The 26,730-nt window shown below is 47.8% G+C and overlaps 1 protein-coding gene across 1 annotated transcript in view; it reads left to right on the forward strand.

Moving 5' to 3' along the window:
- Nucleotides 1-25,869, forward strand: part of LOC149436254 (RRP12-like protein) — a 45,259-nt gene extending 19,390 nt beyond the window's left edge. The window contains exons 4-8 of the mRNA XM_089661809.1: nucleotides 1,466-1,515; nucleotides 15,300-15,375; nucleotides 20,177-20,244; nucleotides 20,980-21,062; nucleotides 25,198-25,869. Of these exons, the coding sequence (XP_089517935.1) occupies nucleotides 1,466-1,515; nucleotides 15,300-15,375; nucleotides 20,177-20,244; nucleotides 20,980-21,062; nucleotides 25,198-25,297 (377 nt within the window). The 3' untranslated portion in view covers nucleotides 25,298-25,869. The remainder of the gene's footprint in view (nucleotides 1-1,465; nucleotides 1,516-15,299; nucleotides 15,376-20,176; nucleotides 20,245-20,979; nucleotides 21,063-25,197) is intronic.
- The last annotated feature ends 861 nt before the right edge of the window (nucleotides 25,870-26,730 follow it).

Below are 26,730 nucleotides of genomic sequence, written 5' to 3' on the forward strand. Positions count from 1 at the left end.
GAACTGTAATGTAAGGGGGGGCTGCGGACATTAATGTTAAAGGGGGGGCTAAGGACAGTAATGGGGGGCTGAGGACAGTGAGGGAGGACTCAGGACAGTAATGTGAGGGGGGACTCAGGACAGTAATGTGAGGGGGGACTCAGGACAGTAATGTGAGGGGGGACTCAGGATATTAATGGGCTGCTGTGGACAAATATGGGGGGGCTGAGGACAATTCTGGATGGACTTAGGACAGTAATGGGGGGCTGAGGATAATTATAGGGGGATGAGGACAGTAATGGGGGGCTAAGGACAATTATAGGGGGGACCAAGAGCTGTAATGTAAGGGGGGGGCTGAGGACATTAATGTGATGGGGGGGCTGCAGACAGTAATGTTAAAGGGGGGCTGAGGACATTATTGGGGGGCTGAGGACAGTAATGTGAGGGGAGGGGGCTGAGGACAGTAATTTGAGGGGGGCTCAGGACAGTAATGGGCTTCTGTGGACATTAATGGGGGGCTGAGGACAAATATGTGGTAGCTGAGGAAAAATATGGGGGTGCTAAGGACAATTCTGGACGGACGTAGGGCAGTAATGGGGGGCTGAAGACAATTCTAGCAGAGCAGAGAACAGTTATGGGGGGGGGGGGGGGGCTGAGGACAGTAATATGAGGAATTTTGATGTGAAAGGGTGGGAACTGTGATGGAAATAGAAATTAATGGCACCCCCGCACATCTGATGAAGTCCAGCACATTTTTCTGCGGGTTGGGAAAATGTTCAATTTCACGACCGTTCTCCAGCCACAGAGATGTGAACCTAAGAGGAGCCGGGGGTTGTGATGTGAAGGATCTGAATTATGGCACAAACTTGCGATCCGGACCTCTGTTGGAAGAATCTTATCCTGACTTGACCTCCATGAATTTTAATTCGGTACCCCTGGCATAGAACATTCTTTCTCAAACGTTATACCCAAGGGGCAACCTTTGAAATAATTTTTCAGGTCTTTGGGAACCTCCTACTAAAAGGGATCATTTGGGGGACAGTGGTGAAAATGTCTCTTCTATTGGTGGTGGCCATTGGGAAGAATGGTGGTGGCCATTGGGAAGAATGGTGGTGGTCATTGGGAAGAATGGTGGTGGTCATTGGGAAGAATGGTGATCATTGATGTCTTGCTGGTGGCTTTGCCAAGTAGCATTGGCCCTGGAAGTATGCAGGCACCATCAGATGGGAGGTCAATCAGCTTACAGCTCAAGGAACCCCTAACAACCTCTAGAAGAACCCTAAGGTTCAACGGAACCCTTGTTGGGAACAGCTGGTATAGACACTTGTGTAATAAATGTATTCATGCAATATAATTTTTGACTCTTCCCCACACTTGAACAATTTCATAAATATGGTTTAACACATTCCAATAGTACCCAGCTAATAGAGGAGGGCGGTGGTCTGGTCAAGGACAATGTGCTCATAGTCTGTGTTCATGTTTACAGGTGTGGATGAGGAGATGGCGGATCTAATGAAAGAAGTCGGACTTCGCACCGTAAGTTTGCATCTTTAATCTTTTTCAAAGGCAAACTAGAGTGTTTTTTATTTGAGAATTTATAATGTTCGGAGTTTATAAGTCAATCCTTTCATATCCACTTGCCCGCCCGCCCACAGTACATTTACTGCGGATGGGTGGCACACTGCAAACTGGATCGCGTATATCAGGCCTTGAAATTTCCGCTCGCCAATGGCGAGTGGAAATTATGGTGGGGGCGAGTGTGTCCCCCAGGGCCGTCTTGCTGAGCAGGCTCAGGCCGGATCTGTCATTGGCACTGGGAGCCGTCGGGCTGCTCAATAGCTGAGCGCAGTGAAAGCAAAGGAAGGCGTGTGTGCTGTGCTCTCTGCCTCCCCCTAGAGTGCAGTACCCGGCTCTGTGAGTGAACAACGAAGTACTGCAACTTTTTATAGGGTGTGTGTGTCTACCTAATTTCAGCTCACTCTGGTCACATGATCCTCTATGTCAGCTGGTGGTGGCTTCAGGGGAGAGGAGAGAGCACTTAACAGTGTTTGTGTGTGTATGTACATGTGTGTGTGTTTGTGTGCCTGTGTGTATGTACATGTATGTGTCTGTGTGTATGTACATGTATGTGTGTATGTACATTTGTTTGTGCGTGTGTATTTCTGTGTATGTACATGTATCTGTGTGTATGCGTGTCTGTACGTGCCTGTGTGCGCACTGTCTCTGTGCATACATGTTTCTGTGTGTATATGTACGTCTGTGTGTGTGTGTACAGGTGTCTCTGTGTGTGTTTGTTGGTGGTGAGTAACTCTTAAGGCCTGGCTAGTAGCGCAGGACTTGACATTATAAGCCCTGGCGTACATGTACGTGATCCAACCTGCTTCGGGTTAGGGGTGCGCAGCTGGACAACCGCGGGTTGCAGGTCCTAGTATCAGGCCTCTTTAAATGGCCCAAGGGTCATGTGATCGCCTTGCGATCAAAATGTCAAGAAAGTGGTTTTGGATGAATCTTATTCATAACAGCTGCGCTTTCTATTCAGTGATGCTGTGATTGACCCCCAGCTATGATTGACCCACAGCTATGATTGACCCACAGCTATCATATGGTACCAGGGCCAGTCACAGCGCCCTGTACCATGTAATTGTCTGTAGCCAATCACAGATCACAAGTAATCATTGCTGTCTTGAATGAAACTCATTCATGACGGTTCAAAGCATTGCTGTTACAATGATCATTATTGTAACCAAAATCAAAGTGTGAAAAGAAAAAATCCCTGATCACCCCACCAGGGTAGTGCAGTGTTACTATGGTGTGGTGACACTGAACGACTCCGAAAATATATTTTTAAAAAAATGTTAAAACAAGAAAAAAAGTTTAAAAATTGAATTAAAATATGTATGTATGAATGTGAGTTAGGGACCTTAGATTGTACGCTCCTCGGGGGCGGGGACTGATGTGAATGTACAATATATATGTAAAGCGCGGAGTAAATTGACGGTGCTATATAAGTACCTGAAATAAATAAAATATATATATATGTATTTTTTTTATTGTATAAAGTTGCGATTTTACTAAATAAGCAACACAGAATCCTTCCAAGACTCTTTATTGGAAAGCCCAGCGCTGCCTCTAACTACAGATGCATGCTGGTCCTTATCTGATGGCAGAATGGGGAGGGTGTCCCACACACAGGATGTATCCAGCCGCGTGGGTAATTCGATGTCCTGCTAGTCCGTCCCAGGGTGGATTTAATTTAAATCACTAGTGAAAAGGCTCAATTTAATTCATAGTTTGTAAAGAGCAGCTGTCGTCCCGCCGCGGCTCCTCCTCTGACCCGCTGTTGACTCACCGACAGCCCCATTCACTTTAATGGGACGGCTGGTGATGCGGCAGGGACACAACAAGGTGAGGGACATGGCGGCAGAAGGTAAGTGGATGCCCACTAACAGGCGCTGCCATGATGGATCTAACATGACAGGTGCTCTTTAACCACTTGCTGACTGCAGATAGCTGAATGACAGCTTCACTGCGGCCGGCCAGTTCTTTGAGGGTGTCATATGACGTCCTCCCAGAACACGCTCTCCTGCGCCCACCCGGGGATCTCCATGATGTGGTAAAAGGCCAATCACAGCGGCCTTCTACCACATGATCAGCCGTGTCCAATGACACAGCAGATCACCGGGAAATGCAATTGCTGGTTATCGGCTGCACTTTCCTCACGCTGTCAGAGTGCGAGGAAAGTAATGCCAAGGACCGGCAGTTGTCAGAGGAGGGATCGGCATCGATCATCAGTGCCACCCACCTGTGCCCATCAGTTCCCAGCAGTGCCACCCACCTGTGCCCAGCAGTGCCACCCACCTGTGCCCATCAGTTCCCAACAGTGCCACCCACCTGTGCCCATCAGTTCCCAGCAGTGCCACCCACCTGTGCCCAGCAGTGCCACCCACCTGTGCCCATCAGTTCCCAACAGTGCCACCCACCTGTGCCCATCAGTTCCCAGCAGTGCCACCCACCTGTGCCCAGCAGTGCCACCCACCTGTGCCCATCAGTTCCCAACAGTGCCACCCACCTGTGCCCATCAGTTCCCAACAGTGCCACCCACCTGTGCCCATCAGTTCCCAGCAGTGCCACCCACCTGTGCCCATCAGTTCCCAACAGTGCCACCCACCTGTGCCCATCAGTTCCCAGCAGTGCCACCCACCTGTGCTCTTCAGTTCCCAGCAGTGCCACCCACCAGTGCCCATCAGTGGAGCTCAGACGTGCTACCAGTCAGTGCCATCAGTGCCGACTATCAGCAGCAGCCCATCAGTGCCGCCCTACAGTGCCCATCAGTGCCGCCTCATCAACGCACATCAGTGAAGGAGAAAAATTACCTGTTTGCAAAATTTTATAATCGAAACAAAGAAAAACTTTTTTTTTTTTTTCAAATTTCTTGCTCTTTTTTTGTTTATAGTGCAAAAAATAAAACCCCCAGCAGTGAGTACATACCACCAAAAGGAAGCTCTGTTTGTGTGAAAAAATTGATAAAAATTCCCTATGGGTACAATGTTGCATGACCGCGCAACTGTCATTCTAAATGCGACGGTGCTGAAAGCTGAAAATTGGCCTGGGCAAGACGGGGGTGACAGTGCCCGGAAGGCAGGAAAAGGGTAGAAGTGCCCGGAAGGCAGGAAGGGGGTGACAGTGCCCGGACTGGAAGGGGGGTGAAAGTGTCCGGACTGGAAGTGGTTAATAAAGTGCTTTTTGGAGTAAAAATCTGTCGAAAGATAATTTTCTATTGACGATACATTATTTATTTAGTTTTTTATGATATGAGATGGATCTCAGCCGTGTAGCAGGAGGCGCTATATTCCTCAATATTTAAATTTTTTGGTGAACTCATTCGATGAATCGGAGCTCCGCCAGCCGAGATCACACGCAGCGCAGACACATCACACCATGTCACAGTAACCAAGAGAGAAAAAACATAAAACCAAAGAATGTGTTGGTAGAAGTGCCCTGTAGGCAGGAAGGGGGTAGAAGTGCCCTGTAGGCAGGAAGGGGGTAGAAGTGCCCTGTAGGCAGGAAGGGGGTAGAAGTGTCCTGTAGGCAGGAAGGGGGTAGAAGTGCCCTGTAGGCAGGAAGGGGGTAGAAGTGCCCGGTAGGCAGGAAGAGGGTAGAAGTGCCCGGTAGGCAGGAAGAGGGTAGAAGTGCCCGGTAGGCAGGAAGGGGGTAGAAGTGCCCTGTAGGCAGGAAGGGGGTAGAAGTGCCCGTAGGCAGGAAGAGGGTAGAAGTGCCCGGAAGGCAGGAATGGGGTGACAGTGCCCGGAAGGCAGAAAGGGGGTAGAAGTGCCCGGAAGGCAGAAAGGGGGTAGAAGTGCCCGGAAGGCAGGAATGGGGTAGAAGTGCCCGGAAGGCAGGAAGGGGGTAGAGGTGCCCGGTAGGCGGGAAGGGGTAGAGGTGCCCGGTAGGCGGGAAGGGGTAGAGGTGCCCGGAAGGCGGGAAGGGGGGTGACAGTGCCCGGTAGGCGGGAAGGGGGTAGAAGTGCCCTGTAGGCGGGAAGTTGGTAGAAGTGCCCTGTAGGCGGGAAGGGGGTAGAAGTGCCCTGTAGGCAGGAAGGGGGTAGAAGTGTCCTGTAGGCAGGAAGGGGGTAGAAGTGTCCTGTAGGCAGGAAGGGGGTAGAAGTGTCCTGTAGGCAGGAAGGGGGTAGAAGTGCCCTGTAGGCAGGAAGGGGGTAGAAGTGCCCGGTAGGCAGGAAGGGGGTAGAAGTGCCCTGTAGGCAGGAAGGGGTAGAAGTGCCCTGTAGGCAGGAAGGGGGTAGAAGTGCCCGGTAGGCAGGAAGAGGGTAGAAGTGCCCGGAAGGCAGGAATGGGGTGACAGTGCCCGGAAGGCAGAAAGGGGGTAGAAGTGCCCGGAAGGCAGAAAGGGGGTAGAAGTGCCCGGAAGGCAGGAATGGGGTAGAAGTGCCCGGAAGGCAGGAAGGGGGTAGAGGTGCCCGGTAGGCGGGAAGGGTAGAGGTGCCCGGTAGGCGGGAAGGGGTAGAGGTGCCCGGAAGGCGGGAAGGGGGTGACAGTGCCCGGTAGGCGGGAAGGGGGTAGAAGTGCCCTGTAGGCGGGAAGTTGGTAGAAGTGCCCTGTAGGCGGGAAGGGGGTAGAAGTGCCCTGTAGGCAGGAAGGGGGTAGAAGTGTCCTGTAGGCAGGAAGGGGGTAGAAGTGTCCTGTAGGCAGGAAGGGGGTAGAAGTGTCCTGTAGGCAGGAAGGGGGTAGAAGTGCCCTGTAGGCAGGAAGGGGGTAGAAGTGCCCGGTAGGCAGGAAGGGGGTAGAAGTGCCCTGTAGGCAGGAAGGGGTAGAAGTGCCCTGTAGGCAGGAAGGGGGTAGAAGTGCCCGGTAGGCAGGAAGAGGGTAGAAGTGCCCGGAAGGCAGGAATGGGGTGACAGTGCCCGGAAGGCAGAAAGGGGGTAGAAGTGGCCCGGAAGGCAGAAAGGGGGTAGAAGTGCCCGGAAGGCAGGAATGGGGTAGAAGTGCCCGGAAGGCAGGAAGGGGGTAGAGGTGCCCGGTAGGCGGAAGGGGTAGAGGTGCCCGGTAGGCGGGAAGGGGTAGAGGTGCCCGGAAGGCGGGAAGGGGGTGACAGTGCCCGGTAGGCAGGAAGGGGGTAGAAGTGCCCTGTAGGCGGGAAGTTGGTAGAAGTGCCCTGTAGGCGGGAAGGGGGTAGAAGTGCCCTGTAGGCAGGAAGGGGGTAGAAGTGCCCTGTAGGCAGGAAGGGGGTAGAAGTGCCCGGTAGGCAGGAAGAGGGTAGAAGTGCCCGGAAGGCAGGAATGGGGTGACAGTGCCCGGAAGGCAGAAAGGGGGTAGAAGTGCCCGGAAGGCAGAAAGGGGGTAGAAGTGCCCGGAAGGCAGGAATGGGGTAGAAGTGCCCGGAAGGCAGGAAGGGGGTAGAGGTGCCCGGTAGGCGGGAAGGGGTAGAGGTGCCCGGTAGGCGGGAAGAGGGTAGAAGTGCCCGGAAGGCAGGAATGGGGTGACAGTGCCCGGAAGGCAGAAAGGGGGTAGAAGTGCCCGGAAGGCAGAAAGGGGGTAGAAGTGCCCGGAAGGCGGGAAGGGGGTGACAGTGCCCGGTAGGCGGGAAGGGGGTAGAAGTGCCCTGTAGGCGGGAAGTTGGTAGAAGTGCCCTGTAGGCGGGAAGGGGGTAGAAGTGCCCTGTAGGCAGGAAGGGGGTAGAAGTGCCCTGTAGGCAGGAAGGGGGTAGAAGTGCCCGGTAGGCAGGAAGGGGGTAGAAGTGTCCCGGTAGGCAGGAAGGGGGTAGAAGTGTCCCGGTAGGCAGGAAGGGGGTAGAAGTGTCCCGGTAGGCAGGAAGGGGGTAGAAGTGTCCCGGTAGGCAGGAAGGGGGTAGAAGTGTCCCGGTAGGCAGGAAGGGGGTAGAAGTGCCCTGTAGGCAGGAAGGGGGTAGAAGTGCCCGGGAGGCAGGAAGGGGGTAGAAGTGCCCGGTAGGCAGGAATGGGGTGACAGTGCCCGGAAAGCAGGAAGGGGGTAGAAGTGCCCGGAAGGCAGGAAGGGGGTAGAAGTGCCCGGTAGGCAGGAATGGGGTAGAAGTGTCCGGTAGGCAGGAGGGGGGTAGAAGTGCCCGGAAGGCGGGAAGGGGGTGACAGTGTCCGGTAGGCGGGAAGGGGGTAGAAGTGCCGGTGGGCGGGAAGGAGGTAGAAGTGCCCTGTAGGCGGGAAGGAGGTAGAAGTGCCCTGTAGGCGGGAAGGGGGTAGAAGTGCCCTGTAGGCGGGAAGGGGGTAGAAGTGCCCGGTAGGCGGGAAGGGGGTAGAAGTGCCCGGTAGGCGGGAAGGGGGTAGAAGTGCCCGGTAGGCGGGAAGGGGGTAGAAGTGCCCGGTGGGCGGGAAGGGGGTAGAAGTGCCCGGTGGGCGGGAAGGGGGTAGAAGTGCCCGGTGGGCGGGAAGGGGGTAGAAGTGCCCGGTGGGCGGGAAGGGGGTAGAAGTGCCCGGTGGGCGGGAAGGGGGTAGAAGTGCCCTGTAGGCGGGAAGGGGGTAGAAGTGCCCTGTAGGCGGGAAGGGGGTAGAAGTGCCCTGTAGGCGGGAAGGGGGTAGAAGTGCCCTGTAGGCGGGAAGGGGGTAGAAGTGCCCTGTAGGCGGGAAGGGGGTAGAAGTGCCCTGTAGGCGGGAAGGGGGTAGAAGTGCCCTGTAGGCGGGAAGGGGGTAGAAGTGCCCTGTAGGCGGGAAGGGGGTAGAAGTGCCCTGTAGGCGGGAAGGGGGTAGAAGTGCCCTGTAGGCGGGAAGGGGGTAGAAGTGCCCTGTAGGCGGGAAGGGGGTAGAAGAGCCCTGTAGGCGGGAAGGGGGTAGAAGAGCCCGGTAGGCGGGAAGGGGGTAGAAGTGCCCGGTAGGCGGGAAGGGGGTAGAAGTGCCCGGTAGGCAGAAAGGGCGTAGAAGTGCCCGGTGGGCGGGAAGGGCGTAGAAGTGCCCGGTGGGCGGGAAGGGCGTAGAAGTGCCCGGTGGGCGGGAAGGGCGTAGAAGTGCCCGGTGGGCGGGAAGGGCGTAGAAGTGCCTGGTGGGCGGGAAGGGCGTAGAAGTGCCCTGTAGGCGGGAAGGGGGTAGAAGTGCCCGGTAGGCAGGAAGGGGGTGACAGTGCCCGGTAGGCAGAAAGGGGGTAGAAGTGCCCGGTGGGCAGGAAGGGGGCAGAAGTGCCCGTTAGGCAGGAAGGGGGCAGAAGTGCCCGGTGGGCAGGAAGGGGGTAGAAGTGTCTGGTAGGCAGGAAGGGGGGACTGTGCCCGGCAGGCGAGGGGTTAAATGTAATCCGACTCGTTCTCGCTGGTAGTTCGAATCTTTAATGTTTGCAAACCAAATGAAGGTTTCTTTTTTTAGAATAATAAGCTGTCAGGTTAGTAAAGCAGCGACATCACAACTGACTTCAGGATCATCACACCGAGCTGGAGAACGGCTCACATTCTTTGGTTTTATGTTTTTTCTCTCTTGGTTACTGTGACATGGTGTGATGTGTCTGCGCTGCGTGTGATCTCGGCTGGCGGAGCTCCGATTCATCGAATGAGTTCACCAAAAAATTTAAATATTGAGGAATATAGCGCTTCCTGCTACACGGCTGAGATCCATCTCATATCATAAAAAACTAAATAAATAATGTATCGTCAATAGAAAATTATCTTTTGACAGATTTTTACTCCAAAAAGCACTTTATTAACCACTTCCAGTCCGGACACTTTCACCCCCTTCCAGTCCGGACACTTTCCCCCCCTTCCAGTCCGGACACTTTCCCCCCCTTCCAGTCCGGGCACTTTCACCCCCTTCCAGTCCGGGCACTTTCCCCCCCTTCCAGTCCGGGCACTTTCCCCCCCTTCCAGTCCGGGCACTTTCCCCCCCTTCCAGTCCGAGCACTTTCCCCCCCTTCCAGTCCGGACACTTTCACCCCCCTTCCAGTCCGGACACTTTCACCCCCCTTCCAGTCCAGACACTTTCCCCCCTTCCAGTCCGGACACTTTCCCCCCAGGCCAATTTTCAGCTTTCAGCGCTATCACACTTTGAATGACAATTGCGCGTTAATGCAACACTGTACCCATATGAATTTTTTAGCATTTTTTTTTAGACCCCTTCCAGTCCGGACACTTTCACCCCCCCTTCCAGTCCGGACACTTTCACCCCCCCTTCCAGTCCGGACACTATGGTGACACTGTACTACTTGTGGGGGTGAAGATTTTTTTTTTGTTCACACTGATTACTTTTACACCCATAAAGGCTGTAAAAACAATCATTTCTCCTTCTCTCTGTCTGCATTCTTGCAGCCATTGAGAAATACTGTGAGAGCTGTGATTGGTCACAGCTTGTCACATGGTACAAGGCTGTTGTGAATGACCCTGTACCATGTGACCTCTGTGATCATTCACAGATTTCACACATAGTAAGCAATGATGTCAGGAAGTGACATCTTGCTTACTACTATTCATGTGATCACTGATCAGCCAATCAGTGATTACATGATGGGTACCTCACACAGAGGGTCCTGTACAGCAGTCGGTGTTCCGGAGGATACAGCGGGCACCAGTTTGCGGTGCCGCGCACAGGCAGGAAATGCAGGAGGACAATTATAAATGGCCACCCACTCCTGCACTGCTCCCGTCCGGCCGTTTATGCACATGGGCCGGATGGGAAGTGGTTAAAATAAATTTGATGCAAATCATAGTACTGCTTGGACCTCGAAGAAGGGGACACTCTCCGAAGGCTTGTCCTCAAAATTGTACAGTTGCAAGCAAAAGTATGTGAACCCCTTGGGATTACGTTGAGTTTTGCATGAATTGGGCATAAAATGTGCTCTGAACGTCATCTAAGTCACAACAATAGAAGAACACAGTCTGCTGAACATAATACTACACAAACATTAGATGTTGCCATGGTTTAATTGCACATAACATGTAAACATTCACAGTGCAGGGAGGAAAAAGTATGTGAACCTTTGGACTTAATAACTGGTTGACCCTCCTTTGGAGGCAATAACTTCAACCAAACGTTTCCTGTAGTTGCAGATCAGACCTGCACAACGATCTGGAGTCATTTTGGACCACTCCTCTTCACAAAACTGTTTCAGTGTAGCAATATTCTTGGGATGTCTGGTGTGAATCGCTCTCTTAAGGTCATGCCACAGCATTTCAATCGGGTTGAGGTCAGGACTCTGACTGGGCCATTCCAGAAGGCGTATTCTGTGCTGTTGAATGACTTGTATGCTTTGGGTCATTGTCCTGTTGCATCACCCATCCTCTGCGGAGCTTCAGTTGGCGGACAGATGGTCGTACGTTTTCCTGCAAAATGTCTTGATAAACTCTGGAATTAATTTTCCCATCAATGACAACAATCCGTCCAGCCCTGAGGCATCAAAGCAGCCCCAAACCATGATGCTCCCTCCGCCATGTTTCACAGTGGGGATGAGGTTTTGATGTTGGTGTGCTGTGCCTTTTTTTCTCCACACATAGTGTTGTGTGTTCTTCCCAAACAACTCAATCTTGGTTTCATCTGTCCACAGTATATTCTGCCAGTAGTGCTGTGGAACATCCAGGTGCTCTTTTGTAAACTTCAAACGTGCTGCAATCTTCTTTTTGGACAGCAATGGCTTCCTCCGTGGTGTCCTCCCATGTACTCCATTCTTGTTTAATGTTTTCCTTATTGTAGATGTGTCAACAAAAATGTTAGCATGTGCCAGAGATTTCTGTAGGTCTTTAGCTGACACTCTGGGATTCTTCTTTACCTCATGCAGCATTCTGCGCTGTGCTCTTGCAGTCATTTTTACAGGACGACCACGCCTAGGGAGAGTAGCAACAGTGCTAAACTTTCTCCATTTGTAGACAGTCTGTCTTACCGTGGACACAGGAGCATCAAGGCTCAAGGAGATACTTTTGTAACCCTTTCCAGCTTCATGCAAGTCAACAATTCTTGATGGTAGGTCTTGTGAGAGCTCTTTTCTGTGAGGCATGGTTCACATCAGACAGTGCTTCTTGAAACCAGTAAACCCAAAACAGGTGTCAGCAACACATCTAATATCATCACACTGATTGGAGTCAAGGTTGGCTCACTCCTGGCTCCAATTAGCTCTGGGAGACGTCATTAAGTTAGGGCCTCACATACTTTTTCCTCCCTGCACTGTGAATGTTTACATGTTATGTGCAATGAAACCATGGTAACATCTAATGTTTGTGTAGTATTATGTTCAGCAGACTGTGTTCTTCTATTGTTGTGACTTAGATGACCTTCAGAGCACATTTTATGCCCAATTCATGCAAAACTCCACGTAATTCCAAGGGGTTCACATACTTTTTCTTGCAACTGTATGTTAGTGCAAATAAAAAAAAGTATCACGTACAGTACTCAATTGTTTCTGATGAAAATCAAAAAAATCTGATTTAAATTTTAAAAAATCAGATTTTTTTTTTTTTTTTTATAATTTTTTTAAAAAAAATTTTTAAATCCTCGATTTTTATCCACCCTGATCCGTTCACAGGCAGCAAGCCAGCTTGGTGAAGTGCTGCACATATATTCATAATATTTCATGTTTACCTTAAGAAGTACCTAGAGTGTAATAAATAGTTTTCTCAGCTGACACGCTTCCGTAAATAAAGATCGCTTGGGTTTGACGCGCGCCATTGTTCTGCAGAACGCTTTTTGTTGAGTGGCGGTAATTTGCAATTATAGGAATACAAAGGATGGCGCTCGGGAGGATCACTACCTTGACAATTCTCCTCCTCGTTGCTGCTATCAGGAATGTCTTCCCCTTATATCCGTGTTCTGCCATTAGTGGTCCGGAATGTTCTACAGATGATCTGTATTCTTCTCCGTATATACTGTATGGAGTGGCTACAGTGCTGTGAAAAAGTATTTGCCCCCCCCCCTTTTTTTTTTTTTTTAAATTTAGTTTTTTGCATATTTGTTACACTTCGTGTTCCTAAACCCCCAACAGTACAATCAGTCTGTAGATGCAGCAAAGCATGCTGGTTATACTCACTGTGGAACCTAAGGGGTTAATCCTCCGGATTAGACTGACAACTCATGGGGCCCCCGGGCAATAGGGGGTCATGGGGCCCTTATGTCCTTGCCCACACTCAAAAAAAAAAGCCTACCTAAAAGGTACCGGGGCATTTCATGGAGCCCCCTACTGACCCCGGGCCCTTGGTCAATGTCCGAGTGCTCGAATGGTCAGTCCGCTCCTGCCTCCGCATTATGTAAAAGCTTGATATGGGGGCACTCAGCAGGGAGGGAGGAGCGCCAGCGGAGGACCCGGGAAGAGTACTGGGGGTGCTCTGTGCTAAACCATTACACAGAGCAAGTAATTATGACATGTTTTGATTTTTTTTTTTTGCTCCGCTCTGGTCATGTGATCGGCTTCCCTGTGTCAGTCGGCACCAGCTGCAGGGGAGAGGAGGGAGTGGCGACAACAAATGAGCTATTAAAGCCTATGGGCAATTTCACCGCTCAGGCATTGTCACAGCGCCTCCCCTGCAGGCGCCGCTGGCTGACACGGGATCACATGACTGGAGCAGAACGGCTGGTAAATAGGTACTCCTTTACTCCCCCCCCACACAGGTTAGTATAGGTGTTAAAAGGAGGGGGGGGGGTGTTTTTAAGATTAGCCTGAAATTCTACTTTAACCCTTTGTCGCCATTCGCCTCCCAGCCGTTTAAGGGTTCTAAAAGCCAATCAGGTCATGTGACGGCTGTGATTGGCCATCACGGCGGTCTCATGATATGCATACTGCCGGTGCCAAGACGTTAAAGCGGTATTAAACCCAAAAACAAACATTTAATATTATGTAGCTTACCAATTCTTAGATGAGACGGCTGCATTAGTTTTCTTTTATCTGTGTTTTGTTTTTTTTCTTCTTTCTTTTCTCTTTTTTTTTCTTCTTTTTTTATTCTTTCTTTTCCTTTTTTTTTTTCTTTTCTTTTTTTCTTTCTTTTCTCTTTTTTTCTTTCTTTTCTCTTTTTTTCTTTCTTTTCTCTTTTTTTTCTGTTTTTTATTTTCATCTGATCCAGCCAGTACGTCTGTTGTTTTTCAAAAGAACAAGCTCTCCAGCAGTTAGAGGGATGAGACAAACCATTTACCACTGGCAGGGGTGCTTACAATGATCATTTTTTATTTATTAATTAACTTTATCCCAAAAGTTAAGAAAAAAAAAAAACCTGCTTGCTGTAACTGCTTATAAAGTGTGAGCTGAGGTTTGGCTTCAGTTTGTTAGTGTATTTAAATCTGCTAGTACATCCAACACTCCCCTTACACCAGACCCTCAGTGCTGCTGTCTGCTGTGCCTCCCGTGCTCCTTCATCCAGAATGGGGGCGCTGTAATACAGGAGGTGTGTTACTGGCCAGATCACCAGGTAAACAAAGAGGGGGAAAAAAGCTAAAAAAAAAAAAAGGGGGGGAAAAGTGAGAATCAAAGGATCGTCTGGCAAACCAACAGAAAGACAGGAAATCAAATGGTCATCACTCTCCAGGGATCAGGAGCACTCATCCATCCAGCAGGGGGATCACTCTCCAGGTTACAGGTGTCAGATTCAACCAGCAGGGGGATCACTCTCCAGGTTACAGGTGTCCGATTCAACCAGCAGGGGGATCACTCTCCAGGTTACAGGTGTCAGATTCAACCAGCAGGGGGATCACTCTCCAGGTTACAGGTGTCAGATTCAACCAGCAGGGGGATCACTCTCCAGGTTACAGGTGTCAGATTCAACCAGCAGGGGGATCACTCTCCAGGTTACAGGTGTCCGATTCAACCAGCAGGGGGATCACTCTCCAGGTTACAGGTGTCAGATTCAACCAGCAGGGGGATCACTCTCCAGGTTACAGGTGTCAGATTCAACCAGCAGGGGGATCACTCTCCAGGTTACAGGTGTCAGATTCAACCAGCAGGGGGATCACTCTCCAGGTTACAGGTGTCAGATTCAACCAGCAGGGGGATCACTCTCCAGGTTACAGGTGTCAGATTCAACAAGCAGGGGGATCACTCTCCAGGTTACAGGTGTCAGATTCAGCCAGCAGGGGGATCACTCTCCAGGTTACAGGTGTCAGATTCAACCAGCAGGGGGATCACTCTCCAGGTTACAGGTGTCCGATTCAACCAGCAGGGGGATCACTCTCCAGGTTACAGGTGTCAGATTCAACCAGCAGGGGGATCACTCTCCAGGTTACAGGTGTCAGATTCAACCAGCAGGGGGATCACTCTCCAGGTTACAGGTGTCAGATTCAACCAGCAGGGGGATCACTCTCAGTAATAGGCATGGAGCAGGAAAAGAATCCACATCCACCTTAAAGGGGGCGGGGCTCGCAATAAACCGAGCCCAAGCAAAAAATACTAATAGTGTAGTACGTTTTATTGAAAAAAAAATCAAAATATATTCAGGTAAAATAGCACTCACATTAGTTGGACAATAGTTAAGATGGCTGTGCGGCCTGCCATGTGATAACGTGCACGGGCACAAAACGCGTTAGCGAGGAGCCCGGTTGGTGACGTCACGCCGCGCAGGCCACGTGGTAGGCCGGCGGCCATCTTCAGTGATCACATGACCGGGACCTCACACAGAGGTCCCGTACAAAGATCGGTGTTCTACTGTGTCTGGAGGACACAGCAGGCACCGGTTCGCGGTGCCACGTGCTCCCAGGGAGCGTGCACAGGCGGGGAGGATGTTTATAAACGGCCACCCGCCCCTGCACTGCTCCCGTCCGGCCGTTTATATACATGGGCCAGACGGGAAATGGTTAAAATATAACATTTGCCTGAAAAAAAAAATGTAATTTGTTGTTCCATAACTTGTTGCCTACATTGTAAAATAATGTTTCTCTTTTTTGCTTCCTGCAGAAGAAGGCTCAGAAGAAGCGTTTCCGGGAGGAGAATGACGACGACGAGGCCGTAGAGAAGAGATCACAATATAAAGGTGATTTTCTGCCCAGCGGGCGGTAATAGTGGTGGGCTGCGGCTCCTCGGGGGTCGGCTTATCCGTACTGGACAGAGTCTCTGCAGCTGATGGCTCCGAAGCTGCTATGGCCATGGGTAGATCAGAGAACAGGATCTGCAGGTGGGGGCGCTATAGCGCATTTGTGGCCCCTGTGATCAGAATCTGGAAACAACGGGGTCATCTGGGTCACAAGGTCTTGCATGAGGAGGACAGAAGACCCAACGACATCCAATGGAGCTATGAAGGACTCCAAGGGGCAGAGAGACTCGCATTAGAAGACAACATGGCTGCAGATGGTGACACCATCAATAAGCAGCCCTTGAACCATTAGTGAACTTGGGGGCACTCAGTGTAGTGGGACTGTCCCCTCTGCATCTAGAATCAGACATGTTGCTACTCCGGCATAGTTACGACTAAAGGTAAGAGGGTCAGGCCTTGGGCTCTCCCAACACCCAGCCAGTGGGTGAGGGTCAGCGACCAAAGGGAAGGATGGCCTGGAGGGACCAAAGTCACCTTAAGGCCCCATTCACACCTAAAACGTTTTGTAGCTCGAAGCTTAAAAATACTCAGGGGGAAAAAAATGAATATTACTCTATGGAGATGGTTCACATCTCCACTTCAAGTCGCCTGAAGCTCAAAAAAGTGTTGGAGCTACCTTTGTGGTTCAAATTGGGCAAATTTGCACGTTTTTATTCCCTTAGAAAAGAATAGAAACGTGCGAATGGCGCGTTTTGCGCAATTTTTTGTTCAAATTAAAAAATTTTATATATATACATTTGTATATATGTGTTTGTGTGTGTGTATGTATATATATATAAATCATAGAAAAGGGTTTTTACAGTGAGCCCAAAAATCATAGAAAAGGGTTTTTACGTTGAGGGCAAAAATCATAGAAAAGGGTTTTTACGGTGAGGGCAAAAATCATAGAAAAGGGTTTTTATGGTGAGGGCAAAAATCATAGAAAAGGGTTTTTACGGTGAGGGCAAAAATCATAGAAAAGGGTTTTTACGGTGAGGGCAAAAATCATAGAAAAGGGTTTTTACGGTGAGCAGAAAAATCATAGAAAAGGGTTTTTACGGTGAGCAGAAAAATCATAGAAAAGGGTTTTTACGGTGAGCGCAAAAATCATAGAAAAGGGTTTTTACGGTGAGCCCAAAAATCAAAGAAAAGGGTTTTTACGGTGAGCCCAAAAATCAAAGAAAAGGGTTTTTACGGTGAGCGCAAAAATCATAGAAAAGGATTATTACGGTGAGCGCAAAAATCATAGAAAAGGATTATTACGGTGAGCGCAAATATCATAGAAAAGGGTTTTTACGGTGAGCGCAAATATAGAAAAGGGTTTTTACGGTGAGCGCAAAAATCATAGAAAAGGGTTTTTACGGTGAACGCAAAAATCCTAGAAAAGGGTTTTTACGGTGAGCGCAAAAATCATAGAAAAGGGTTTTTACGGAGAGCAGAAAAATCATAGAAAAGGGTTTTTACGGTGAGTAGAAAAATCATAGAAAAGGGTTTTTACGGTGAGCGCAAAAATCATAGAAAAGGGTTTTTACGGTGAGCGCAAAAATCATAGAAAAGGGTTTTTACGGTGAGCGCAAAAATCATAGAAAAGGGTTTTTACGGTGAGCGCAAAAATCATAGAAAAGGGTTTTTACGCTGAGCGCAAAAATCATAGAAAAGGGTTTTTACGCTGAGCGCAAAAATCATAGAAAAGGGTTTTTACGGAGAGCCCAAAAATCATAGAAAAGGGTTTTTACGTTGAGGGCAAAAATCATAGAAAAGGGTTTTTACGGTGAGCCCAAAAATCATAGAAAAGGGTTTTTACAGTGAGCCCAAAAATCATAGAAAAGGGTTTTTACAGTGAGCCCAAAAATCATAGAAAAGGGTTTTTACGTTGAGGGCAAAAATCATAGAAAAGGGTTTTTACGGTGAGCAGAAAAATCATAGAAAAGGGTTTTTACGGTGAGCAGAAAAATCATAGAAAAGGGTTTTTACGGTGAGTAGAAAAATCATAGAAAAGGGTTTTTACGGTGAGCGCAAAAATCATAGAAAAGGGTTTTTACGGTGAGCGCAAAAATCATAGAAAAGGGTTTTTACGGTGAGCGCAAAAATCATAGAAAAGGGTTTTTACGGTGAGCGCAAAAATCATAGAAAAGGGTTTTTACGGTGAACGCAAAAATCCTAGAAAAGGGTTTTTACGTTGAGGGCAAAAATCATAGAAAAGGGTTTTTACGGTGAACGGAAAAATCCTAGAAAAGGGTTTTTACGGTGAGCGCAAAAATCATAGAAAAGGGTTTTTACGGTGAGCGCAAAAATCATAGAAAAGGGTTTTTACGGTGAGCCCAAAAATCATAGAAAAGGGTTTTTACGGTGAGCGCAAAAATCATAGAAAAGGGTTTTTACGGTGAACGCAAAAATCCTAGAAAAGGGTTTTTACGTTGAGGGCAAAAATCATAGAAAAGGGTTTTTACGGTGAGCAGAAAAATCATAGAAAAGGGTTTTTACGGTGAGCAGAAAAATCATAGAAAAGGGTTTTTACGGTGAGCAGAAAAATCATAGAAAAGGGTTTTTACAGTGAGTAGAAAAATCATAGAAAAGGGTTTTTACGGTGAACGGAAAAATCCTAGAAAAGGGTTTTTACGGTGAGCGCAAAAATCATAGAAAAGGGTTTTTACGGAGAGCAGAAAAATCATAGAAAAGGGTTTTTACAGTGAGCCCAAAAATCATAGAAAAGGGTTTTTACGTTGAGGGCAAAAATCATAGAAAAGGGTTTTTACGGTGAGCAGAAAAATCATAGAAAAGGGTTTTTACGGTGAGCAGAAAAATCATAGAAAAGGGTTTTTACGGTGAGTAGAAAAATCATAGAAAAGGGTTTTTACGGTGAACGCAAAAATCCTAGAAAAGGGTTTTTACGTTGAGGGCAAAAATCATAGAAAAGGGTTTTTACGGTGAGCAGAAAAATCATAGAAAAGGGTTTTTATGGTGAGCAGAAAAATCATAGAAAAGGGTTTTTACGGTGAGCAGAAAAATCATAGAAAAGGGTTTTTACAGTGAACGGAAAAATCCTAGAAAAGGGTTTTTACAGTGAGCCCAAAAATCATAGAAAAGGGTTTTTACGTTGAGGGCAAAAATCATAGAAAAGGGTTTTTACGGTGAGTAGAAAAATCATAGAAAAGGGTTTTTACGGTGAGCAGAAAAATCATAGAAAAGGGTTTTTACGGTGAGCGCAAAAATCATAGAAAAGGGTTTTTACAGTGAGCGCAAAAATCATAGAAAAGGGTTTTTACGGTGAGCAGAAAAATCATAGAAAAGGGTTTTTACGGTGAGCGCAAAAATCATAGAAAAGGGTTTTTACGGTGAGCAGAAAAATCATAGAAAAGGGTTTTTACGGTGAGTAGAAAAATCATAGAAAAGGGTTTTTACGTTGAGCGCAAAAATCATAGAAAAGGGTTTTTACGGTGAAGACAAAAATCTATATCTATAGGACACAGGCTTAGTATTCATAGACCCTGGGCTGTAGGCTGGTACCTTCAGGTGATTGAACGATGGCAAGCTTTTGATGACTTCTTCCATGGACATCTACCCCCCTCTAACCCTACCCTACTGCAGGAGTCCTCAGTTATTTGCTAGTGTCCTAAGGTGGACATCTTCTCCCCTCTAACCCTACCCTACTGCAGGAGTCCTCAGTTTTTTGCTAGTGTCCTAAGGTGGACCGTACTGCAGGAGTCCTCAGTTTTTTGCTAGTGTCCTAAGGTGGACATCTTCTCCCCTCTAACCCTACCCTACTGCAGGAGTCCCCAGTTTTTTGCTAGTGTCCTAAGGTGGACATCTTCTCCCCTCTATCCCTACCCTACTGCATGAGTCCTCAGTTTTTTGCTAGTGTCCTAAGGTGGACATCTTCTCTCCTCTGACCCTACCGTACTGCATGAATCCTCAGTTTTTTGCTAGTGTCCTAAGGTGGACATCTTCTCCCCTCTGACCCTACCCTACTGCATGAATCCTCAGTTTTTTGCTAGTGTCCTAAGGTGGACATCTTCTCCCCTCTGACCCTACCCTACTGCATGAGTCCTCAGTTTTTTGCTAGTGTCCTAAGGTGGACATCTTCTCCCCTCTAACCCTACCCTACTGCAGGAGTCCTCAGTTTTTTGCTGGTGTCCTAAGGTGGACATCTTCTCCCCTCTAACCCTACCCTACTGCAGGAGTCCTCAGTTTTTTGCTGGTGTCCTAAGGTGGACATCTTCTCCCCTCTGACCCTACCCTACTGCATGAGTCCTCAGTTTTTTGCGAGTGTCCTAAGGTGGACATCTTCTCCCCTCTAACCCTACCCTACTGCAGGAGCCCTCAGTTTTTTGCTAGTGTCCTAAGGTGGACATACCCCTTTCCCCCCCAACCCTACCCTACTGCAGGAGTCCTCAGTTTTTTGCTAGTGTGCTAAGGTGATGGACATCTTCTCCCCTTCGGAGAAATCACTCTTCACTTACCTACTTTATTTTCCCTTCGGAATATTCAATTAACTCTTCACTGTCTTCAAATACAAGTGGTGCATCTAGATTGGCGCAACCTCAGAAAAACCTTGGGAACTGTACCTAAACCCCTATGCTGGGGGGGCAGCCTTTAATAATTCAGGCTGGAGTACCCTGAGAATAGGTAAGTATAAGCCATCTTCAGGGTAGTTCGTATTGGAGTTAGAAGGTGGTTGGGAGCAGTTTTAGGCCTAGTTACGTAGAGCCTGGAATTCTACTTTGGTAACTCACGTTCCTCCATCTTCTTTGTTCCCTGACAGCTGGCGGCTCTGGAATACACCGACCTATTCACAAAAAGCCAGACTTTGGAGGGAATTACAAATCAAAGGTAAATAATCAAGAAGTTTTCCTAACCCTGTGAGATGAGATGAACTCCAGGTGTTGAGGCCACCATAACATTTCTCCTGTTGGCTGACTGCACTGTACAAAGAGAAGTGTCATCCCCTGTTTGGTTACAGCTTTTCTAGCATTTTGTAGACCAGTGGTTCCCAGCATCAGTCTCCAAGTTCCACCAACAGGTCATGTTTTCAAGATTTCCTTCGCCTCGATTGTTTTTGAAGTCAATGTCAACAGCTTGGTGTTTATTAAATTCTTAAAACACGACCTGTAGAGAGGGGGTTCTTGAAGTTTGAGGTTGGGAACCGTTGGTGTAGAAGACATTGAGCATCTCCAAAGGTTTTATGTACTTGTCACTCGGTAATAAACAGCACAATGCCATCATGTCAATATGGACCAAAACCTCTGAGGAACGTTTCCAACACCTTATGGAATCTATGCCACGAAGAATGAAGGCAAAAGGAGGTCCAACCCGGTACTAGCATGGTGGACCTCATAATTATATTGTGTGTGTGTTTTTATTATTATTTTTTATGCACTGGGCAATTGATTTTTTATTTTTTAATGATGTTGGATCCTGGAGGTGTGATTTAGATGAAACTACCACAATAAACCGTGGGTGGGCACACGTGTCGCCGTTCTAAAAAGAGAAAAAAAAACTAAATAGAGATGAGAACTGTAAACGCTGCGGCTTGCTGTGGTCTTCACATGTGTTTTCTCCCTGCAGAAAGGAAAAGGTGATATCAAGCAGAAAGGCAAGCATGACCCGTACGCCTACATCCCCCTCAACAAAGCCAAGCTCAACCGCAGGTATGTGACCCATTGAAGCACTTAGACTGGAAAACGGTAGGTTGCCTTCATTAGACCGACATGGAAGACTTTCTGTTAACCTGTTCACTGCCAGCGGTGTGAGGCTCGGCGGTGGCAGCGATGAGGGGGGGGGGGCACTATGCATGTAGACGTTGAAAGCCAACTGTTGGCTTTCAGATGCTGGATTGGCCCCCCTATGTGATAGCAACAAAGTAACCACTTCCTGCCCAAGGTGGGTATACCGGGAGGATGCCTGCCTATCGTTCTTTTCAGTCGGTGATTCTCTCTCTTTTGGAAAAACGCCTCTGGATCACTTTTTACAGGCCTTTTGCTGCCTTCCCAGGCTTTACTCTCCACCCACCCCGCCCCAGGAACCCAGAGACTGGATGGTCCTCCATGATCTCTATGGTATAGGCAACTGGAAGTGAAGAGAATTTTTGCTTCCGGTTTCCCAGATGTAAACCGCCATTTTTTAATTGGTAAAGCATCTGATCACCTCAATCTTGGTATAGTTAGATACTTGTAAGGGTAGAGGAGACCTCTAATAGACCCCGATCTCTCCAAAAAGAGTACCTGTCACTGCCTAATGCTGTCACAAGGGATGTTTACATTAAAACGTGAGAAACCGTGTCAACATTTGCAGGGTAATTACCCGCCGGCGCCCGGTGATTACCAAGCATCTCTGACCGGGAGGAGGACTGTTTTGTTTACTAACAGTCTTCCTCCTGTCAGATCGGGCACACTGCAACACAGCCATCCAGAGCAGTGCGATTACAGTGAAGCACACCCCCTGGCCCCTAGTAAAACACTCCCAGCACACAGTTAACCCTTTGATCGCCCCTCACATTAACCCCTTCCTGCCCAGTGTCGTACAGTGTCAGTGCTGTTTTTTTAGCACTAATCACTGTATTGGTGTCACCACCCCCCGCCAGTGTCAGAATGTCCACTGCAGTCCCGCTAAAAGTCACTGATCGCCACCATTACTAGTAGAAGAAAAAAAAAAATCCTACTATCTATACCGTCATTTGTAAACGCTAAAACGTTCATGTAAACCAATTAATTTACACGGATTGGGATTTATTTTTTTTTTTAGCAGACATGAAGCAAAATACATTTTGGCCTAAATTTATGACAATTTGATTTTTTTTTTATTTTTTACTGGAGATGTTTAATAGCAAAATGTCCAAAATATTGTTTTTTTTCCTCAAACTTGTCGGCCTTTTTTTTGCTTGTAGCGCAAAAAATTAAAAGCGCACAGGCAATCAAATGCCACCGAAAGAAGCTCAATTTGTAGGGAAAAATGACCTAAATTTCATCTGGGTGCGGCGCGACTGTGCAATTGTCAGTTAAAGTAACGAAGCGCTGTAACGCACAAAATGGCCTGGTCAGAAAGGGGGGGGGGGAATCCTCTGGAGGGCAAGGGGTTAAGGAAGGTAGCACTCATTCCTGAAAGGGCTTGGTAATGGCATTCCTATAGTATGAAGTCATCTAAGGTAAAACTATCCTTTGTGTCAGGTGTCTCCAAACCATGGCCCTCCATACTACAAGTCCCATCATGCCTCTGCCTCTGCCTCTGAAAGTCTTGCCTGTGGCTGGCAGAATCTTGCAAGGCCTCATGGGACTTGCAGTTCCTCAACATCTGGTGGGCGATAGTTTGGAGACCCCTGTTTCTTTGGCCCTTAACCGGGTTTTGGAGGCATTCTTATATATTTGTGAGCCTCAATCAAGGAAAAATGAATTTCTTCATCACTTTTATTGATTGGCAGTGTGGTGGGATGTGTAAATCGCAAACCTAATTAGAATCTGACATATCTTGGCAGATCCAAACGTTCACATATCTGTATTTCATCTGTGGGTTCAGTGGACAGTTTGGTCAAAATGCAACTCTAATGCATAATTCTGTGTCAGGGGTCTCCAAACCATGGCCCTCCATGCTACAAGTCCCATCATGCCTCTGGAAGTCTAGCCTGTGGCTGTCAGAATCTTGCAAGGCCTCATGGGGGTCCATAGTTTGGAGACCCCTGTTTCTATGTCACTGTTTCATTGATGGGTGTGTGATTTATGCATCCCACCACACTGCTAATCAATGGAAGAGTGATGCAGAAATTCATTTGTCCTTGATTGTGGCTCACTAATATATAAGAATGCGTCCAAAACCTGGTTAAGGGTCATACAAGAACATAGAAACTGGGGTCTCCAAACTATGGCCCTCCAGGTGTTGAGGAACTGCAAGTCCTATGAGGCCTTGCAAGATTCCCAGAGGCAGAGGCTTGATGGGACTTGTAGTATGGAGGGCCATGGTTTGGAGACTTCTGACCTGGAATTATGCATTAAGTTGCATTTTGACCAAACTGTCCACTGAACCCACAGATGAAATACAGATATGTGATCGTTTGGATCTGCCAAGATAGGTCAGATTCTAATTAGGTTTGTGATTTATGCATCCCACCACACTGCCAAATTAGAATCAGACATATCTTGGCAGATCCAAACGTTCACATATCTGTATTTCATCTGTGGGTTCAGTGGACAGTTTGGTGAAAATGCAACTCTAATGCATAATTCTGTCTCAGGGGTCTCCAAACCATGTCCTCCATACTACAAGTCCCATCTTGCCTCTGCCTCTGGAAGTCTTGCCTGTGGCTGTCAGAATCTTGCAAGGCCTCATGGGACTTGCAGTTCCTCAACACCTGGAGGGCCATAGTTTGGAAACCCTTGTTTCTATGTCCTTGTATGGCCCTTAACCAGGTTTTGGAGGCATTCTTATATATTAGTGAGCCGCAATCAAGGAAAAATTAATTTCTTCATCACTCTTTCATTGATTGGCAGTGTGGTGGGATGCTTAAATCACAAACCTAATTAGAATCAGACATATCTTGGCAGATCCAAACGTTCACATATCTGTATTTCATCTGTGGGTTCAGTGGACAGTTTGGTCAAAAAGCAACTCTAATGCATAATTCTGTGTCAGGGGTCTCCAAATCATGTTCATGCATACAAGTCCCATCATGCCTCTTGAAGTCTTGCCTTTGGCTGTCAGAATCTTGCAAGGCGTCATGGGACTTGCAGTTCCTCAACACCTGGAGGGCCATAGTTTGGAGATCCCTGTTTCTATGTCCTTGTATGGCCCTCAACCAGGTTTTGGATACGTAAATCACAAACCTAATTAGGATCAGACATATCTTGGCAGATCCAAACATTCACATATCTGTATTTCATCTGTGGGTTCAGTGGACAGTTTGGTCAAAATTCAGCTCTAATGCATAATTCTGTATCAGGGTCTCCAAACCATGGCTCTCCATACTACAAGTCCCATCATGCCTCTGCCTCTGGAAGTCTTGCCTGTGGCTGTCAGAATCTTGCAAGGCCTCATGGGACTTGCAGTTCCTCAACACCTGGTGGGCCATAGTTTGGAGACCCTTGTTTCTATGTCCTTGTATGACCCTTAACCAGGTTTTGGAGGCATTCTTATATATTCGTAAGCTGCAATCAAGGAAAAATGAATTTCTGCATCACTCTTTCATGGATTGGCAGTGTGGTGGGATGCATAAATCACAAACCTAATTAGAATCAGACATATCTTGGCAGATCCAAACATTCACATATCTGTATTTCATCTGTGGGATCAGTGGACAGTTTGGTCAAAATGCAACTCTAATGCATAATTCTATGTCAGGGGTCTCCAAACCATGTCCTCCATACTACAAGTCCCATCATGCCTCTGCCTGTGGCAGTCAGAATCTTGCAAGACCTCATATGACTTGCAGTTCCTCAACACCTGGAGGGCCATAGTTTGGAGACCCCTGTTTCTATGTCCTTGTATGGCCCTCAACCAGGTTTTGGAGGCATTCTTATATATTAGTGAGCCGCAATCAAGGAAAAATGAATTTCTGCATCATTCTTTCATGGATTGGCAGTGTGGTGGGATGCATAAATCACAAACCTAATTAGAATCTGACATATCTTGGCAGATCCAAACATTCGCAGATCCAAACGTTCACATATCTGTATTTCATCTGTGGGTTCAGTGGACGGTTTGGTCAAAATGAAACTCTAATGCATAATTCTGTGAATAAGGCCGCTGAAACCTTTTTGAATTGGTGTCATGTCTAATAATACTTTGTTTTCGATGCAGGAAAAAAGCCAAGATGCAAGGCCAGTTCAAAGGACTAGTGAAAGCTGCACAGAGAGGAGCACTGAGCGGGAGGAAGAAGAGGAAAGAAAGAAGAGTCTGAACCCTTCCACCTTTTGCACCGTATTTTCTGGCTTTTATATCATCCCCCTCTCTGTAGAGGAAACGGGCCTTCCCTGTAGGACCTCACCTAAGCTGTTCTGTATGACCGATTAATGCAGGATTATCAGTGGGGCGACCTCACCGGTGCTCAGAGGGGTGAAGCCTCATTCTTTGCTTGCTTCCAAAGAGCCCACAATTTAAGAAGGTCATAATGACCGCCCAATAAAAAGGACATTTGCATCACATTGACGTTTGTGCTGCTATGCAACGGACATCTCCATTGACTACCCTATGAACAAAACTGTTGGAAAGCCTTCTAAAGCCAATGGTTTTGTTTATGCTTTTTAAAGGGGGGGGCTCCTACCCTCTCCGTCAGGGGAAGAGGAAGTTTTATGATGGGTGAACCTCCATTTCAGCAGAACGTGGACTGCACCTCAGCAGTTCCCTGATTGCTGGTGGGATAGACGGAGATGTTCTCTGCATGGCTGACTTGCACAAGGATGTTGAATTCTTCTATTTATGAAGATGTTTGCAGTTTTTGGTTTATTAAATGTTAACATGCTGCTCAGAAAACTTGGTTCTTACTTTAACAGTTTTCTTATATTTATGGATCTACACTCACCGGCCACTTTTTAATTGGTAACACAAATTGCTAATCAGCCAATCACATGGCACCAATTGTAGATGGGGTGAAGACGACTTGAAGTTCAAACCGAGCATCAGAATGGGGAAGAAAGGAGATTCAAGTGACTTTGAACGTGGCATGGTTGTTGGTGCCAGACGGGCTGGTCTGAGTATTTCAGAAACTGCTGATCTACTGGGATTTTCCTGCACAACCATCTCTGGGGTTTTCAGAGAATGGTCTGAAAAAGGGAAAATATTCAGTGAGCCGCAGTTGTGTGGAGGAAAATGCCTTGTTGGTGTCAGAGGTCAGAGGAGAATGGACAGACTGGTTCCAGATGATAGAAAGCCAACAGTAAGTCAAATAACCACTCGTTACATCCAAGGTATGCAGAATGCCATCTCTGAACGCACAACACGTCCAACCTTGCAGCAGAAGACCACATCGGGTGCCACTCCTGTCAGCTAAGAACAGGAAACGGAGGCTACAATTCGCACAGGCTCACCAAAATTGGACAATAGAAGACTGGAAAAAACGTTGCCTGGTCTGAAGAGTCTGGATTTCATCTGTGATATTCAGATGGTAGGAACAGAATTTGGCGCAAACATGAAAGCATGGATCCATCCTGCCTTGTATCAATGGTTCAGGCTGGTGGTGGTGGTGTCATGGTGTGGTGGATCCATCCTCCCTTGTATCAATGGTTCAGTGTGGTGGTGTCATGGTGTGGTGGATCCATCCTGCCTTGTATCAATGGTTCAGGCTGGTGGTGGTGGTGTCATGGTGTGGTGGATCCATCCTACCTTGTATCAATG

This window comes from Staurois parvus, unplaced genomic scaffold (assembly GCF_062004578.1).
Source record: "Staurois parvus isolate SC_StPar_1 unplaced genomic scaffold, SC_StPar_1.0 ptg001389l, whole genome shotgun sequence".
Lineage (NCBI taxonomy): Eukaryota > Metazoa > Chordata > Amphibia > Anura > Ranidae > Staurois > Staurois parvus.